The sequence below is a fragment of the Neopsephotus bourkii genome, unplaced genomic scaffold (assembly GCF_033783945.1).
Source record: "Neopsephotus bourkii isolate Nb327-2 ecotype Australia unplaced genomic scaffold, CSIRO-AGI_Nbou_v1 NB_53, whole genome shotgun sequence".
In the NCBI taxonomy this organism is placed as follows: Eukaryota; Metazoa; Chordata; class Aves; order Psittaciformes; family Psittacidae; genus Neopsephotus; species Neopsephotus bourkii.
Window position 1 is genome coordinate 8,660,455 of NW_026900570.1, and position 19,307 is coordinate 8,679,761.

At 41.6% G+C, this 19,307-nt stretch overlaps 1 protein-coding gene across 2 annotated transcripts in view; it reads right to left on the reverse strand.

Moving 5' to 3' along the window:
• Window positions 1–17,485, reverse strand: part of CCNY (cyclin Y) — a 120,709-nt gene extending 103,224 nt beyond the window's left edge. The window contains exon 1 of one of the 2 annotated variants that reach the window (XM_061349873.1): window positions 16,997–17,485. In XM_061349873.1, coding sequence (XP_061205857.1) covers window positions 16,997–17,150 — 154 coding nt within the window. In that variant the 5' untranslated portion in view covers window positions 17,151–17,485. The remainder of the gene's footprint in view (window positions 1–16,996) is intronic. The other variant, XM_061349892.1, reaches the window with a different exon arrangement.
• Window positions 17,486–19,307: the final 1,822 nt, after the last annotated feature.

The window sequence follows — 19,307 nt, forward strand, 5'->3', positions numbered from 1 at the left end:
GCACAGCTGACAGCTTCACTGCATTCCGACCAAACAGTATTTATTGCCCATTTAACACTCAAATCACCCTCAGCACTCAAACTAAAAGCTGAGAACTACAGACACTGTAAGGCTGACTACAGCTCCTTCAGAAAGTAGGAGGCCAGAACGGAAGTAAACTAGCAACTTAGTTTTGAAAAGCTTATGCCATTTCTGTGGCTGACCCTGGGAAAGCCAAGCCCTTGCTCTTTCCTTTAAAGCAAATATCAGTCTGTAAGGGCATGACTAAAACCGTATTTCACACTGCAAATCTAACTTGTTTTGCATGTCTGTATAAAACGTATTGGTATATGGTAACTGTTTTTCAAAATTACATAATTTTGTTAAGGAAGAAAAAAAAAGTATTTTTCAACATTCTAGTTGTATGAAAATTTGTCGTGGTGTGCTCATAGACCCTCAGTGTAGCCTAGGCCCGGCAAAATTAAACTACCAAGTATCTAAGGATGTCTGCTGCTCATGTACCAGCATATTTCTGTAGGACTGTGGCATGTACCCTCTTGCCTAGGAAATAAAGGAGCATACTCTAAAAAAATCCACAGACAAACTTACTTTCCTGTACGAGAAGCAATCCAAATCTAATGCAGAGGTTCATATACAAGAAATGTCAACTTATTTATTCTTTTAAGGCTAGTACTATCATTCCTTTAAAAGTAAGGTCACATCCATAGAGTTCTATTTCTTGTCTCTGTCTTTTATATGCTTACAGGTATTCAGTTCTCTATCTCATCTGATACAGCTCAATATACACATTCGCTGAGCAGCCACTGCTGTCAGAGACACTGACTTGACCAACTGTGGGATTTCTCAAATTCTCTGCTGCATGCCAATACAACACTTGAAGACAAGTATGTAAGGCACTTTTTGGAAGGAGGCAAAATTTAGTAAAGGCCTATTTTGCTCGTTTCTTAACCTTACAGAGTAATCAAGTGGTTCATCTTTCTGAAAGTTAGTCATACAGTGAATACCTTAGCATAGTATATACACAGCAAATACTCACCCGAAAATAACACTGGCAGTAACAGACCCTTAGTCTGAAGGAGGGAGGGAGACAGGAGTTTGTCAGCTTACTTTTTAAATACAGGTTCATGGAGAAAATTAAATTTTATTTTTTTTTTGTTACAATAAAAGACCTATGGTACAGTATACAGACAAGGAAAGAAATTAGGTAAATGAGTCTTTGGCTGTTATCAGCAATATTTGGTTTACATGCTCCTGGCAGAAATCTATGTGGAATGGCTCCTACGTTCAGACAGAAACCCTGATTTTTTCTACAGAAAGGTTTTAGTTGGGGGGTCTTTATATATATATATAAATATATACATACACACACCAATCCCGTAACTAAAACTAACCTATTCTATAAACATTACAGTATAATTTTACTTTCAAGGAAGCAATTTTACTACAAGAATTAGATTAACTTTCTACTTGTTTTGAACTGGCAGAGAACATCTCTATTTCTTTTTGTACAGTCCTCAGAAAACTGACACAGCCTAAAAGAGCTCCCAAAACTGGGATTTGACTTTAAGAGTTGCCTCAATACATCACCTGGGAAAGTAAAACAGGTACGTTTTCCTAAATGTAGTTCCACTGATTTCAGTTATATCCACTTATTTACAACATAAAGTTATATCCAGTTAATATCCGCTTATTTACAACAGATTAGTATTTAAATCTACTTGAATTTTAGAGCTGAGAAAAGGGTATTTAAGTGAGCAGTTTGGAACACTGAAATTACTACTTCAGTCTGTAGTATCAATGAATAAAACAGTATTTCTCTACCCATTCACCATATGTCTTCTGATGTGTTTCAAGGGCTTTTAATTCTCTCACAAATATTATTTGGTGACATGGAGACTGCTTTGCTTGAAAGATGCCCGCTGTTATTTTTAATTCTAGCTTGCAGCATCAAGATACTGTCTTTAAAAACTAAAAATCTGTTGTAAGGGGGAAATAAAAGAATTTCCGTTAAGGGGAAGAGGACATATATTAACTTTATTCAAAATAAATTCTGTTTTCAAGAATCCAGCACACTATTTGCAAGATTATTTAATATCCAAGTTGCTTTAGCTTTCTTTTTAATAAATGTCATCAATCCTTTTTGTTTAATTCCATCATTCTGGTAAACAATGAGCTGAGGACATTTGTTTGCTGCTGTCTGAGCTTGAAAACACATTAAGTCATCCAGTATTAATATAATATACTATATTAATAAGCACAAGCATGAATACATAAAGAGTGTTATTTATCACAACAACCTTCATTTGCAAGTAATTTTTGATTCTCCTTTGTTTACTAGGTCAGTGTTCCACCATGGAGATGATAATGATCCTTTTTAATCAAGAGAATGAAACTAATGGAAATAATTAATGGTAACTACCAATGTATTAACTATTTAAGATATACAGGCAAATGCCTGGGGCTAACACCTATATATTATCATAAGGAAACCATGACTTTTTCCTCCCATCTGGTTTAAGATCCGTTAAGAAAATGCACTAACCACAAGTTTATTTATGGGATCAAAAAATGCTACCACGACCCAGTCCCAGATAATTACTTCAGTCTGCTAGGATAAGAAAGCTTACTTGTTGCAAAACAAATAAACCCTGTCACAAAGGGATAAACAGAAGACAGAGTAGAGAAGAACGCAACGAAAATATCGTGGGTGGACAAAGAAACCATACCCAGACAGTAAGACAGACAAGAGGTAATGCCATTTAGCAGTGACACAGAACTTTTTTCTTAAACTAAGTTATGGGTTTCTCTCCAAACAGTAATTAAATATTGTCAGACTCCTACTTGAAAAATGCTGCAGAGATCTTTCCAGAGATCAAACAGGCTCCTGGGTCAAATATTTTCCAGATTACAGCTAGGTATTACCAGAAGACATCAACAACAAAGCTTTATCAGCACATACTTTTCCTATTATTTTCTAACAGATAAAAAGTACCCAAGTTACTTGAGGAAAGAGAACTGCAGCAAGCAGTAGGAAGTCAATAGACTATTTATAAATCAGATGCAATATACCCTCACAACAAGTGCTTTGAATACACAACTGAATGTGAAGCATCTTGCAAGAGCATGCTCCATGTACTGAATTAGTTTAACAAGCATTATTCTCACACAGGTCCTGTTTAGCAAACTTATCATAGTATTGAATGGCAAGACTACAACAAGCTCAGATGCTTTAACATCACCGCAAACAGAAGTGCTTTATAGCTAGCTAGCAATGGACTTGAGTATACAGTTTACGTGCACTTACTGAAGCTTCACAGTACTGAATCATCCAGTACTGCACCCCTGCCAAAGTAGTTGTTATATCCAGAGTTATCTTCTTTCACACACACCATACCCCTTAGTTAATAGGATCACAGAATGGTTTGGGTTAGGAAGGACCTGAAGACCATCTTGTTCCAACCCCCCTGCCATGGACAAGGACACCTCACACTAGACCATGTCGCCCAAGGCTCTCTCCAACCTGGACTTGAACACTGCCAAGAATAGAGCATTTATCACTTCTTTGGGCAACCTGTTCCAGTGCCTCACCACCCTCACAGTAAAGAACTTCTTCCTTATATCTAACCTGAACTTCCACTGTTTTAAGTTTAAACCCACTGCCCTTGTCCTATTGCTACAGTCCCTGATGAACAGTCCCTCTTCCCTGTAGGCATCCCTGTAGGCCCCCTTCAGATACTGGAAGGTTACCTGCATCAAAACTACTTTGCCTTGATGAAAAAAAGGATTGAATTCCCCATGTAAGTACTGACAATGGCTCAAGCAAGTCAGCACATTCTCTTAAGATCTAGGTGCCTCCACTAATTTTTGTCACATAAATGAGAGAAATGCAGATACAGCAACATTTAGCAGTCTGCTGACTTAACATGTGACATTCCCTACAGGTTTGATTAGCAAAGCATGATTAGACTGAAGGAGCTGCGTGTGGAGATGATGGCATGGCCAACAAGTATTGCACAGGAAGCACTTGTGACTATTTCAGCAAATTCCTGCATAGCAGTTTTAAAGAGAAGAAGTAGACAACGTGCCTGGAGAGTGCTTCTGACCTACAGAGCCATAAACTAACAGCTTCACTTGGACAAGAGCCACAGACCAACAAAACCAAGGGAAGAAAAATACCAGACACTGAGCTGAAACCCCCTTGGTCCCACCATTCCCCAACAGGACAGGACTGGATGGCATGTGCAGCTGGATCCCAGGAACCCACCAGTGGCAGGACAGCAGCCCTTTTTGCCCTGCTAAGCCTCAGGGTGGCACCTGGTTTGCCAGGTAACCTTGGCCAGAACAGGCCCATCACCAGTCCCACTGACTGCCTCTGAGCTCAGAGTCACACACATTCCCACTCCCTGACAATAGAAGGAAAAACCTTTTGCAGTAACAGATACTGCCTTTCAATTAGGAGATGCCAAGTCAATCAGATTTGAGTTCCCAAACAGAGACCAAAGAGATTCCTCATTTACATGAGGAAAGAAATGCAAAAATAGGTCGTTAGAGGAGATTTACATACAGCTGGACACACTGAAGCAGGGCACAGTATCAACTACAAAGATGGTAATTATCAAGAATTTCTTTCCATGAATTGCAAATCTTAACATTGCTATTAACTCAATCTCTTTTCAGATTTTTATCTGGAAGAAAACAGTGCATATGCATTCCATGCTCTTCAAAAAGAAAAAACCTACACAGTCTCAGAACCTATTTTAAGAATTACAACTCATGTGCCATTGTTTACTTGTAATACCAATCTGTAACTCAGTGCATAAAGTGCACATTTCCAAAAATCGTGAAGAAAATTATAGAGATCAAAACCCACATTCAACGATTCAATGCTACTTAAAAGTCCAAAGGTACAATGGGGAAATAAAGAAATCTTACCAGTATGTGGATAACCACACAGATCTGAAAGAACAAAGATTATTTTATCTGCTTGACTATAAAACATGCAGGAGAGGTAGGAAACTAGGAATGTGCAGCAAATATTGAAATGCAAACATGATGTAATCTAAATCAGGGTTTTGAAATCTACATTGAAAGTTTGATGCCATTCTGGAATCATTACACAGACTGTGCTCTAGAATATGCTGTGTGTATTGTGTACTCGTAACTCCCAAATCACAGCAAAACAGAAAGAGTCAAGAGGATAGAGATGAGATGAGAGACAGGAACTTCTGTATGCTGTGGGTAGAAAAAGGTTGGGCTGAGAAGAGCAGGCAGGTGACAAGTAAGGCAGACTATGACAGAGATATACAAAAGAAGAAGGGGAAAGGAGAGAAAGAACAGTCCAGCCAAACCTACAGGGATGGAGGAAGGCAATGATCAGAAAGGAATGTATCTTCATCTCAAAGCTAGTTTTAACATTATACTAGCAACATGACAAAAAAAAAAGAGAAAATAACAACATTTTACTTCAAAAATCCTGTTGCCCAAAATATGTGTTAAATATAAATTTTTATGTACAAAGATTTCATTTGAGAATACATACATTTAAAAAGACAAAAAAATGGGGGGGTGGGTAGGGGAGTCTGCTGCCTAATTCTAGCCTGTATTCCAACAAAGTCAGGAGGTCTGGCCTTCAGTTCTGGAGCTTCCTGAAGCTCACAAATATCCTAAGGACAAATACCATGCTGGGTTTACATTAAACAGTTATCCAGCCACCCAGTAACAGATGAGGCCCTCAGCTTATCTCAGCCACCAGGAACTGAAGAAAATTAAGACATCAGCTGTACACACAGGACCTTTCTGCACATGCCAGTTCCATCACACAGTGGCTTACTCACAGTGAGCAACTCTCTTTAGCAGACAGTGCTTAACAGAAGTCACAGCCTCAGAAAGTATCATGCTTCACTTCAGTAGCCACTGTGTATAAGCTGGTGGTATTACACCTTTTTCCATGAGAGTAACAAACACATCGATATGCATGTGAAACCATTTTGAGATAATCCACACAAAATTAGAGACAGAAGAATTTGCTCCCTTAAGTTCTCTTCTCGTTTTCTACCCGCACCCATGCATAAATTCACTGCTGTTGAACTGCAAATTTGTATTAAAAAACGAAAGCATGCAGTAAGGATTAAAAAAAAGGGGCGGAAAAATAAAATTACCAAAACCACACTATCAGATGTATGCAAATATAAGAGGTCACACTGTTTTAAGTTCAGGTTCTCATGTAGTAACATAAAGCTTCAGTGTTTGTATTGCATAAACTGCGATTCAAATGCTTGTTATAAAAATAACTCCTTATTTTTTTTTAAGAAATATGACAATGTCAAGAGCTTATTTTTCACAAAACATTCACTTCCAGTTAAATTTAACTTGGCAATGTCCACTTCACTTAAATACCCATTTTGCCAAGGGGAAACAAGTTCCTAGATGTAGAATATACATCACTGCTTATATATGGAATTTTAAATTATGTTTTTATTGTTGTTTGTTTTAGCTTTCAAAGGCAGTATTGGTTTGCTTCTTCCACGAAACAACAGTTAAATCTCTCCTACTGAACATTATTTTTATCACAGACAGGATCTCTAGGACCATCTCAGTTACAGGAATCCTTCTTCCACCCTCAAACCCTCAAAAAAAGTATGCATACACCTCCGCAAAACTTCAATTCTAATTTCTTTCTATGTCTGACAGAGTGGATAACTGTATATTGTCAATGCAGTTTACTAGACACTTGTCATCCCAAATGAATTATCCTAAAAGGAAGGAGGACATTTAGCTGCAGGAAGCATGATTTCAAAGCTTAAAATACAGCTGCACTTCCCAACTCTTCACGCCCTTTCCACCTCCGCTGACTGACTGAATAAAATGCACATGGATTTCTGCCAGGTAGGGACAGTCACAACACAAAGCTTCAGGCATGAAGGGCCACCGAGAGCTATGCATCACAGAGAGCATCAGGTGGAATTGACATACAGCTCATAGTAGCAGCACATCCTTGTTATTCACTCGTGAAGCTGGGTTTAATGTTTATTTTAACATCTGAAAAAATCTACTACATATGACCACATAAGAAATATCAAAATACTAATTAGAAGAAAGCTTCCATATCTTCATTTCAGAATCCCCTTTTAGGAACTCCAAACACAAATTAATCTATCAGTGACTACTATTTAATAGTCAAAACACTAGAATTTCAAACTATATATATGAACTATGTTAAGAGTTTAACTACATTCCCTGTTTTAAGAGGGGTGTGAATAGGGCAGAGAATTTCAAATTAAAGTAAGATCAGCAGCAGCAGTCTTTACTGGGCTGGGGCTCCATCAAATCTAAGATCTTTCCTATAGCTCTAGTTGAAACTAGAGTTATCAACTAGAAATAAAATTCTTTCTGATAAAATGTTAATCCGTGGGCTTTTTCCTAAATACAAACACACCAGAATAATGCGCTGAATGGTTAGGCAAAACGTTCTGTGATAACTGGACTTACCATTATGAATTTTATCTCTGTTAATTTCAGTTACAGTTTCATAAACTTAACTAATAAAACCAACATGAGTCCTCTGAAGTTCTCCCAAACAAAAATAAAACAAACAGGTACCAGAACAGATTTATAAAGATCCTGATTCGTAACAGTTATGATAATATCTAACAGACACACAGGAGACTTCAATCCTATTACAAGCAAACCAACCAACTGCCTAGAGATAAAAATTCCTATTAGGATTGTCTACATGTTCTTGATCATAACTTTTTTTTTTTCCTAACTTTTTTTTTTTCTAACCAATATTTGACACTTGTTGTTTTAACAGCATTCTTTTAGAAGAAGGAAGTTGGGGGTAAACACACTAAATGAGTAGAGACTATAGCTTACTGAATGTAAACTGTGTGTTATGTGATACAATACACAGACAACTTTTTTCAAGCCAGAAAAACAGCTGAGATCAAAAACTCTGACCACCACCCTAGGAATCAAGAGGTCTAATTAATTTCAAGTGCAGAAAGACTTTCTTCAAGGTCTTTACATTACTTGCATCGTTTTACAAAACAACACAGCTCACAAAGCACTTTAGAGATGTAATTACTGCTTGTAAAGCTCACTGACCACAGCCTGAAAGTTTCTTTTAGCCAAAGCAAGGAAGCGTGTCCTGCCTTGTTCACAACAGTTATAATTCCCAGACTTTGGATCTTCAACCAATGCAATCTCCTTCCTCAGGAAGGTCAGAAAAGAGGATAAAGAAACAACAACATATATATGCATAAAATAGAACTACTGATGAACACTAAAAAAACCTCATCAAGTGCAAGCACAGAAGCATAACTATGAACAGTCGTTTCACATACATAAACTCACATAAACTCACAATTCCTGAATTATCACCTCCTTAGAGAGTTTGCAGAGCACCGAGAAAGCATAGTATTTCAAAACATCCTTGCTGATCAAGTATACTTTCTTTCTCATACAGTATTACTTCCAATATCTTAAATCAATGAATTCTTTCCAGGAACAAAGACAGTAATAAGTTTCTTCAGCCACTGAAAGCATTCAGTAATAAATAAGCATTCATAAATAACAAACAGCAACAAGAAGGTACCAGAATACTAATGTGCAGGGACAAACTGCATATCAGAAACAATTTTAAATGTGCCAATAATCCACTAATTTTTTCCAAATCTAGGAAATGATCCCTGTACTACCAGTCTTGCATGTTGTCGTGGTTTAACCCCAGCCAGACAGCTTGTTCACTCACTCCCCCACTTCTTGCCCTCCCCCTACTCCAGAGGGATGGAGAGGAGAATCGAAAAGAATGCAACTCCCACGGGTTGAGATAAGAACAGTTTAGTAACTAAGGTATAACACAAATCACTACTGCTGCCACCAATGATAATAATGATAAAGGAAATAACAAGGGAAGAGAATACAACACCTCAGCACCAGCCGAGAGATAACTCACCCCCCCAGCCCGACCAAGCACCAACCGATACCTCCTCCAACCCTGTAGTCCATGCCCTTCCGGGTAACTCCCAGTTACATCCTGGGCATGACGTGCTGTGGTATGGAATACCTCTTTGGTCAGTTTGGGTCAGGTGTCCTGTCTCTGCTTCCTGCCGGCTTCCCTCCTCCCTGGCAGAGCATGAGGCTCACAAAGTCCTTGGCCAAACCAAAACATCATTGTTTTTCAGCTCTGTTCCCAGCTGAAAGTCAAAACACAGCACTGCACCAGCTACTGAGAAGGAGAAAAATGACTGCTACTGCTAAACCCAGGACACATGTTCACTGAGTAACAATGTACCTCATCATGACAGTTACGACTTTCTTTGTATCTTCCGGAACAGTTTTTTCTCCTTACAATCCACATTTTGGGTTCAGGAATAACATCAAATATCACTTTTAATGAAATACCAATACAGCAAAGAAAATAAGCTTTTAAAATTTCAACACAGTCTCATGCCGGTTTCAATACGGTTGAAAGTAAATTTTTCCACTTCCCATCTGATATCTTCTGGATCTCAGCCACTGACATGTAAGAATCCTTTTGCAGACACAGAAACAACCAAGCAAAAAGCCTGAGGTACAATTCTTTTAACTACAGTTGGGTGGGGTCTTTCCAGAAGAAAATTATGAACCATAGAAACACAGAATCATCTAGGTTGCAAAAGACCTTCAAGATCATCAACTCCAACCATTATCCTTGCACTGCCAAGACCACAACTAACCATGTCACTAAGGGCCTCATCTACACTGGTTTTGAACACTTCCAGGGATAGTGATTCCACCACTGCCCTGGGCGGCCTGTTCCAGTGCCTGAGCGCCGTTCCAGTGAAGAATTTTTTCCTCATATCCAATCTAAACCTCCCTTGGTGCAGCTTGAGGCTGTTACCTCTTGTCCTATCGCTTGTTACTTGGGAGAAGAGACCAGCTATCTCCATCCTCCTTTCAGGTATTTGTAGGGAGCAGTAAGGCTCCCCCTGCACCTTTTCTTCTTCAGACCGAACACCCCCAGTTCCCTCAGCCGCTTCCCATGAGACTTGTGCTCTAGACTCTTCCCCAGTTTTGTTGCCCTAATAAGTCACTGAAGGCTGACTGGTCTTGCAAAGAGAGAGGGTATCGCAGGGATACCAGTGCACTCTTCCCCTCAGTGTAGGTGGTTGTGGGAGATGTTATGCAAGGTGGGTGAGAATATACTTTGAATCTTAGGATTAATTCTACTCCATAAGCATGTCTAGGATTCAAATATTACACTTTTCTGCAACATTTTTACACAAAGGTAGTAATACAGTGCCACTCACAGCAACAAAAACATTGGTTTTATCAATGCATTTTGCTCAAACCATGAAAAGCCATGAGACAAGAGCACAACTTTTGCAGTGCAAGCTACATCTATGGTGGCTAGCTAACGTATTTCAGTAGAATGGTTTCAGCATTAGTTTGACTTGAGAGAAATAGAATTATTTTGCAAAGAAATAAAGAGAGAAGTAAGTTACATCAGTTAGAGCATTATGTACATTCTTGCTGACCCAAGAAACTTGTCCTAGCGGGACGATAGTCGGTCTAATAAGTCCTTTACAGCTTGAAGGCCCAAAATGTTACAGGAGTGATGAGAAAATAAACAAATAAAAGCAAACTGGGAAAAACAAAAAAAGGTTTTCATGTAAAGTCTCCAACCAGATTTCACTAGCAATTTCCCATTAACACCTATCACAGCTCCTTGGCCAGCTTCTATACTAGTAAGGATTAGTCTTCAGGACAGTGCTGCTGGTTTTAAGTCCTTTCTCCATCCAGTTCAGGCTAATGAGCACTCTAAATTTAACCAAGTCCTCACAGAAGAAGCTCAAGAGCTACTGATGCTCAAACTGAACTGGCTGGAGGAATGGATTGTGATGATGTACAGGATCTACACATTCATTAAACCCACGTCTGAATTACGGTCAAATTTCTGAAAAGGGTTTCAGCTTGGGAAACATGAAAATCCCAAGAGTTCCGTTTCAGCAATTCTGGAATATTTGTTTTTAAAGTTGGATTGTAAGGAGACAAAACTGTCACATAAGATATGGAGGAAGCGGCAACTACTCCAATGAAGGCACTACCTTAGCATACTGCTGGCAGTATTCTATCTAAATAACAAACTGCTAAATTTACAAAGTTTATTATCACTTACTAGCTCTTCACATACATTTAATTCACCATAAATTAAATATTCTGCAGGATGAAGTAAAAATATCACTCCATATGTCAGAATGCACACAGAAAATTAATAGTTTTTAAAAGCTCTAGTTATTCAAGTTCAAAGGAAAAGAAGCAAAATTAATGCCGATTCAGTTCTACACAGAAGGCTCAAAGAAATGCTATATATTGTGTATGTTTCCAGTTTGTAAAGTGTATTTTATATTCTTGCAAAGATACTAAACAAGGGAGGTATTTACACTATGCCTCATCTGCAGCTTGCTGGCAGGACAAGGACAGGCATTGGGTAGCGCTAGGCACTGCACAATTATCCCCTTCCAAGCTCCTGACATGTTAGAGAGAGCAGCCAGAAAAAGGCATTCACGGTGTCAGTAAGCTGCTAGATACGCACAGCAAACAGCATCTTGCACGTTTCAGAAAATGGTGTCACACCATGTGGATGCTTTTTGTACCATCTGACCTTGAACAAGGCCTGAGATGAAGTAAACATATGGTGAAAGTTTGAAAAATCTTCAGTAAGCATAGAAAATGAGGTCAGACAGCTATGGCCACACAGCTGAGAGGTTTGCACTCTTTTAAAACACGTTATAGAATCGTAGAATCATAGAATAGTTAGGGTTGGAAAGGACCTTAAGATCATCAAGTTCCAACCCCCCTGCCATGGGCAGGGACACCTCACTCTAAACCATACTACCCAAGGCCTCGTCCAACCTGGCCTTGAACACTGCCAGTGATGGAGCATTCACAACCTCCCTGGACAACCTATTCCAGTGCCTCACCAAGGCACTGGAATATACTTATTACATGTAAAATCTAAAGAAAAGCAACCTACCTCAAAATACAATAGTCCTTCCATTTTCAGAGACCTATAATTCTAAGTCTTGTCATTCTGCTTCAAGTACCAATTTACCCAGGCAATATTGTTCATCTTGTGTAACTCACTTGCAAAGAAAACCTTGATCAAGTGGCACTACGCTAATGAAATCCATCAGAAGTAAGTTTGAATATGATTAATCTTACCATGTGTGCCTCTGAAAGCTTCTACAGCTAAATATGGAACTACTGACTTCATAAAAGGTGTAAATTTTGTGATTTGATGTGAACAATGTAAAAGTGAGGTTCTACGAAGGCTTTGTACAACATGGTGATGCCCCTGGGGAGAAGCAGGGCACAGCACAGAATAAACAGACAAAACTGACAGCGGAAGAAAAAAAAGCAAGCTGAGAGGTATGCACCACTAACAACATGCAGTATAGTACTAAGTTTACTCATGCAGGCCACTGCAGGCTCTATTTTTAATGTTTTGATGCACAAGGCTGCAAGCGGTACCTTGATGCATGATCTCTGATATGCTTAGGAAGGTGATTCAAACAACAGTACTGAAAAGCATATGGATCACTTCTGTGCAGGAATTCTGGCTAAAGGAACAAGAAATTTTTCTTAAAAAGACTTTTCTGTAAAACAAATAGACCATTTTTAATTTTTTTTAAAGGACTATCCTTTTACAATCCAGATGTTAGCAGGCATGGCTGTGTGCAACATACTACATCTTCAATTTGCTTCTGAAGTGCTTATAGCTTGACTTTTGTGAATGTAGGTCAGCTCCTTCACAGGGTGCAACCCATCACACCCTTGCTCTTGAAAACACCAGCATTCCCTTTCAGCAAAATTTCACTGAGTATATGGGGCAGACATTTTAAAACTTCCCTGTATTTTGCTAAAAATCTCAAAATTCCTGTAAAACCCAGTAGACGGATACACAAATACTAACTAATCTCATTTCAGAGACTCCCATATGTCAGTTTCAAGAAACTGGAGGAAAAGATCTATAAACAAAGAAATGCCTTTTTAAACAGCAGTCCACTCTTAGGAGCCTGTGCATTACACAGCAAAAAAAAATTAACATGATTCACCCATTGTGAAAAGGGCTGAAGAGGTTTATCAGTGATGTATAGTTGCACAGGATGACATTATCTGAGCCAGCAATGAAAAATGACCTTGTAACATTAGCATGAGTTTAGAAAGGGGGAAAGGGACAACCTGATTTTTTGGGGGAAGGACACAATATGGGAGAGGCTCATTATTAAGAATAGTCTTTCCTTCAAATAGCCTAGGAACTCCCTATCTAGCCTCTATTTCAAGAACAACCTTTTGACTAATTTCATCATAAGGCATCAGCTTTGCTTCATGTCATCATGTTTGTGGTAAGACATTCCCTTTGTCCCCTCCCCACAGCTCCATACTTGAAAAGCTTAACTACAGAAATCATGCTTCAGGGAAATCACTTTTGAGCACATCAGCACATGCTGCTTTTTCACAAGTTAAACTGTCAGCTTGTGGGTCTGACTGTGTGACTTGCTGATGTCTAAGCAGTGTCCAGACTAGGGTCAGTCCAGCTGGCCAGGGCTTAAACAGTGCACACAACAAGATGCTTACATGGCATGCACAGACAAAAGTTTATGTGTAAATGTGATACAGAATCCAATACGTCAAGTCTTCTACTATTTTTACTTATTGCTGTCATTAACACTGCTGTAAAAAAAATGTCTGGACTGCAAACAGAGCTAGAAATCTTCAAATCTTGAATCCACTGCCTGAATTTTCCTGAAGTTTCAAATGTGAAGCACTGAAAAATGTTGAAGCTCCCCCCTAGAAACAGATCATCAAAACCAGATGGTAACCTCTGTTCATTACAATTATCCTCTTGTTCTTTGTCAAAAAAAAAAAAAAAAAAAGACAAAAAAAAATATCCAGAAGTAAAACTTTTCGTATCTGTAGATGTTTATAGAAGTTTGTTACCTTCTTTGAATTTTTGAGGGAAAAAAGGCAAGAAAGAGAAATTCACTATTATAATTCTCCAGAATAAGTAATTTGATAAATCTCTTCCACAGACCACTTCATAAACACTTGCAAAATATTATGGAAATTGAGATTTTCTAACAAGGTACCAGTGACAGGACAGAGAAAATCTTGCTATAAACCCACTCCTACTGAAGTAGAATTCCTCCACCACACTACTGTATTTAGTATTGTATTTGAATCATAGGAGACAATTCAAAGGTGTGATCTTGAAGGCAGATCTGACAAGTTACCTCCTTATGATGCATATAAGACTGGCAAACATCAGTCCCACCAGTACTAAAGCCTCTTACAAGTTGACATCCCTCCCTCTCTTCCCTTTTCCCTCTCATAGTGCCAGAAACAGGGTCAGCAACTGCTGCAAACCATACATCTCCTGTAAAAGCTTAAACAGGCCACACTTAAAGGTTCAAATTTGATTTAAATTTCTGATTTAAAGGTTCTTAATGTTGTTTTATTCAAACAGCTTTACCCATTAAAAAAAATTAAATGTTTCATTAATTTCCGCGAATATGAGCATGATAGCAACTTCCACATGAAGCAGATTAACTCAGACACTGCATATCATGATTTGTTACAGTCCCCCAAAGTACCATTCACAAGGTAAATGCTTGCTGCGGACACGGATTTGCCCTTTGAGAGCCTGACTGCCACAGCCACATGTATTGAGTTCGGTGGAAGGGCTCTCATTTGAAGGACAGTGAGAAACCCAAATCTGAAGTACAAAAAAAGTCTCATTTCAGTGCATCAGTCTTTGTCATCACTTACTTAAAAAAAATGAAAACAAGAAACTTTTTGAGAAACTCATGGGAAATGTATCATGACTTGTGGGAACACTAAGGAATCAACATCCAGAATTTTCTCTTCATGACACAGATAACCAGGCTATTGTTCTTTCCTTGTGAAGAACACCATTGTAAAATGATAAAAATATCATTAGAATTCTCTACTGCAAAGGAAGGGGCTTTCACACCCTCATCTGCAAACATCTGTATGCCATCAAACTTCAAACAACAAAAGCATAATATCTAGTCTAATAGGAAATAAAATATCAAAAACACGGTATCACTTTATTACATGTAGTAATCAGTCTATCACCTCTGACCAAGAGACCTTCAGAGAATATGACTCCCGCATGCAACAAAGCACACTTCAAAAAAGCTGGTTTACCCAAAGTATGTCCAGTTGTTTTGTGTGTACAGATATTTATCATCCATCAGTCTCACCAGTGAAAAAATATTTCTCAGACTCTATCTATAAAGAGGGACAAAATCAGAGTTAGGCAGAGAAACGAAACCCAAAACCATTCACTCTTTGTCAGAATTAAGGCCATCTTGCCTATCTGAACATGCAACATCATACCAACAACTGTCCTAGATCAATACCAGCAAGATGTAAAGATAAATAACACAAAGCTATTTTCTGTGTTCTAAGCTGCAGTTTAAAGGAGCAGAGAGACAGAGCACACAGTCCTTGATCAAACAAATAAAATGATTTCTTTTTGCAAACAAACGTTAAGATGCAGAAACTTATCTGCAGTATATGCACACTTCACCGAGCACACAAGCACTTACTATTTCCACACAGAGGAAAAAAAAAAGCCCAAACCCCACACATCTCTGACCAGAAACTTTACTGCAGATTCTGCTGGTATAGATAGAGAAATCCGTACCATCGGAGACAACACTGGTGTTGGAAGAATTCATCATTCACAGATCAACAATTGGTTCTTTCATCTCCCTGGCTTTCTCAGACCAGAGCATTATGCATTTTTTTCCACTTACTGATCCTGTTATGCTCCAATTTTTCTGTTGCACATAGCAAAGACAGCTAAAAACAATGTTTCTGGAATGGGTCTCATTAAAAGAAATAATCTTAATCAGGGAGGGAACCTATCTCCTTCTATGGCCTCATAACTCTGCCTGTGTCAAGAACTGACAACATAAAACTCTGTAATAAAATCACAATCCAGTAAGCCATGAAAAAATGTGGAAGGCAAACTGAAGTGCACCAAAGTCCCCCTTTCTGGCTTTCTACCAAAACCAGTTCATGTAAACTAATCCATGAGATAGCTGACCTTTTACGAAGCAAAGTTTTAGGACTAAATACTGCAACTACTCAAAAACTAAATGACAAGTATATATTAACCCACATCTTTAAAATTAAGCTGTATCCTGACTAACCACAACAGCAGCATATTTAGTCACTAGTAAAGGAACGGGAATACAGCTTTTCTGACTATCACTGCAGAGAAGGAGAGGGTGAGGAGTTATTCGTGATTTCATACAGCAGTGCCTCATCACGACAGTAACGGGGGTAGATAAAGTCACTGGAAGAGAAGGTTGTTAATGTATAACGTTTCTCCCACTTGCACTGCTGGCTGGGTTTGTCCTTTACACCGCCACCGCCTGGCAGGTGACATACCCAAAGGTGACGCCGGCTCGGTACCGCAGGGACGCGCTCCCAGCCCTGCCAACAGCGCAGAGCCAACAACGGACCCTCCGGTTTGCCTCTGGACCAGCCGGACCTCCGCGGAGCAGACGAGTGCCCATAGTGTCTATAACGACACTTCACGCCGCCCTGAAGGGAAATGGGTCTCGGCAGCGCAGACCCCGGACCGAACACTGCACCTTGCCAGAGGCTGCGGCGGGGCAGTGTGTGTGCTACCCAGCCCTCGCAGGAAGGGTCCCACACAGCTCTCCCTGGGGAAAGGAACCGCTCCGGAGGCTGCATCCCACGCAGATGCACCGACACCGCCGGCAGCCCCGCAGGGGCGGGCATGGGGACACAACCGAGCCGCCGCGGCACTGAGGGGCGCGGTGGCGGGGCAGCGGCGGGACCGACCGGTCCGGCCCCACCCGCGGGGGGAGCAGCCCGGAGCAGAGCCGTGGCCTCACCGCGCGGAGAAGGGATAGACGGGAAGAGAAGCAGGGGGTTCCCTGGCCGCCCTCACCGTCGATGTTCTCCCGGTCGCTGATGTGCTGCAGGTTGCAGCCCGTGTCCTCCCGGCTCAGCTCGGCCTCGGGGCGGTAGGACTCCAGGCGGGAGTGGGCATTCCTGCGCAGCTTGGGGCTGGAGGAGACGCAGCAGGAGGTGGTGTTCCCCATCTTATCTGCCCTGCCCCGGCCCGGCCCGGCCCGGCTCGGGAGAAGGCGAGGGGCGGCCGGTCAGCAGGGGCGGCGGGAAGCCATGGGCAGCGCCGGAGACGAGGCGGAGCGGCGGGGGAAGAGGCGGCGGCTGCGGCGCCCTGCGGCTGCACTGGCCGGCGGGTCCCCGCGGCGGTTCATCCGCGGAGGCAGACCCGCAGCGCGGCCCGCCGGCGTGGGCTGCGGCAGCTAAGCCCTCCTGAGCGGGCAGGCAGCGCAGGGCCCGCCGAAGCACAGCCCCATCGCCGGCAGCGAGGCCGCCGCGCTCCTCCCCCGCCCCGCGCAGCCGCCGCGCCCGCTCCGAGCACGCACCCAGGCGGCAACGCCGCAACCTCCGCGGCAGTCGCAGACAGCAGCAGCAGCAGCCGCCCCGGGCGGCCCCCGCTAACCGGTTCCGGTTCAAGCGGGCGGTAACGCCTCCCGCCAGGCGGGCTGCGAGAGCGGGCGGCCGGGGACGCTCACGGGGGCCAGCAGCGCCTGCATCGGCCGGGCGAGGGGGTGCCCTCAGGGGGCGCCGGCCGCGCTGGGCCTTGGGCCGCCTCAGTGCTGAAGGGCTGCGGCTGTACTGCAGGAGGCTGGAAGCCAGCCTCGCAGTGCCGGGCGTCCCCGGTCACCCCGCACACACCTCCACGTGTGCATCATCTCACAGCCAAGCGCGTTGATCGCTGAGGGGGTTTCCCCTGATCTAGGCCCAACCAGCACAGGCCCAGAGGTCGGGCAGGCACCGCACCGCCGCATGCATGCCTCTCCCAGAGCAGAATTTTCACCCGTGTTCCTGAGCTTTTTACAGAATGTAGGAATGTTTTGAGAACTTGTTAAGTTCTAGGCTGCTGGTGTCAATAACTGGCCCAAGAGGAGGGAGGGTGTGTTAACATGCCACTACGTATGACTCTCCATGTGTTCAGAGCTTTCCTGGTCAAACCCCCCACTTTTTCAGTATCTCTGTAGTGCTAAAGGTGGGGATTGTGCCTGTTTTCATTAGGGGTTTGGGTTTTTCTTTTTAGATTTTAAAAATATCTATGCGAAATCTCGTGACTGCTGGAGGTCTGAGTCAGGGAGGTTGAATGGTTACACTGATAACTTGATAACAGAAAACCACACTGGGTGTTTATAAAAACTGCTCTGACTTACAGCCCCGTTTCCGGGGAGCCATTACTCGTTATTCTACCAGACATCTCATGATACCAGATGTTTCCATAAGATCTGCTCAAGTCAGATGATCCCATGAAAGACTTCCAAGTTTCCATCCTACATTTCTTTCAGATCACACATTGCAGACAAAAAAAAATTTATTTTCAAATATCTGTTTATTTGATGCAAATGTGCTCTAGTGCCTGAATACAAACACAAGAAAGAAAAAGAATGTTGGGGGAGAGGGGTTAAGCTATTTTGAGTCCCTGGCACAGGTTGCCCGGAGAAGCTGTGGCTGCCCCATCCCTGACAGTGTTCAAGGCCAGGCTGGATGGGGCTTGGAGCAACCTGGTCTAGTGGAAGGTGTCCCTGCCTGTGGTAGCGGATTGGAACTGGATGAGCTTTAAGGTCTCTTCCAACACAAACCATTCTGTGATTCTGTTTTCTGTACTTAATTTTGCAACACAGACCCCTCCCAAGCACAGATGAGGAGCAGTTTGAGTTCCATTGTTGAGTAACTCAAGGTAAGAACAGATTTAGCATCTTTTAGTGTGTTCAGTAGTTTGCATCCAAACCAAAGGAAATTAAATATTTGATGGTGCTCTGGTTTAGAAGTGTTACCTTGTAGGATGTCACATTAACTAAGTGCTTTCCCCCACCATGGAGGTCATTGCTTTCTGAAGGGTACTTCAGGTTCATCCTCTCAAGCACAGCCTGCTGGAAGCTCACTCTTCTGCTCAGACTGGCCCTGGGCATCAACTGTGCTCTTGGCAGCAGGGCTGATTAAATCTCAGATGTGCATAAGCAGCTCTCAGAACATTTCAAACACAATTTTGTAAGAACCAAATCATCTTCGTATACATACAATAGAAAAATAAAATGGTACCGACATGCGTAGCTTTCCACATCAACACAGGAGGACCTCAACAGAGCTATAGAGACCTCTGTGGAAAAATTACCTGTTTGATCGCCTGCCATGGCTCCCTG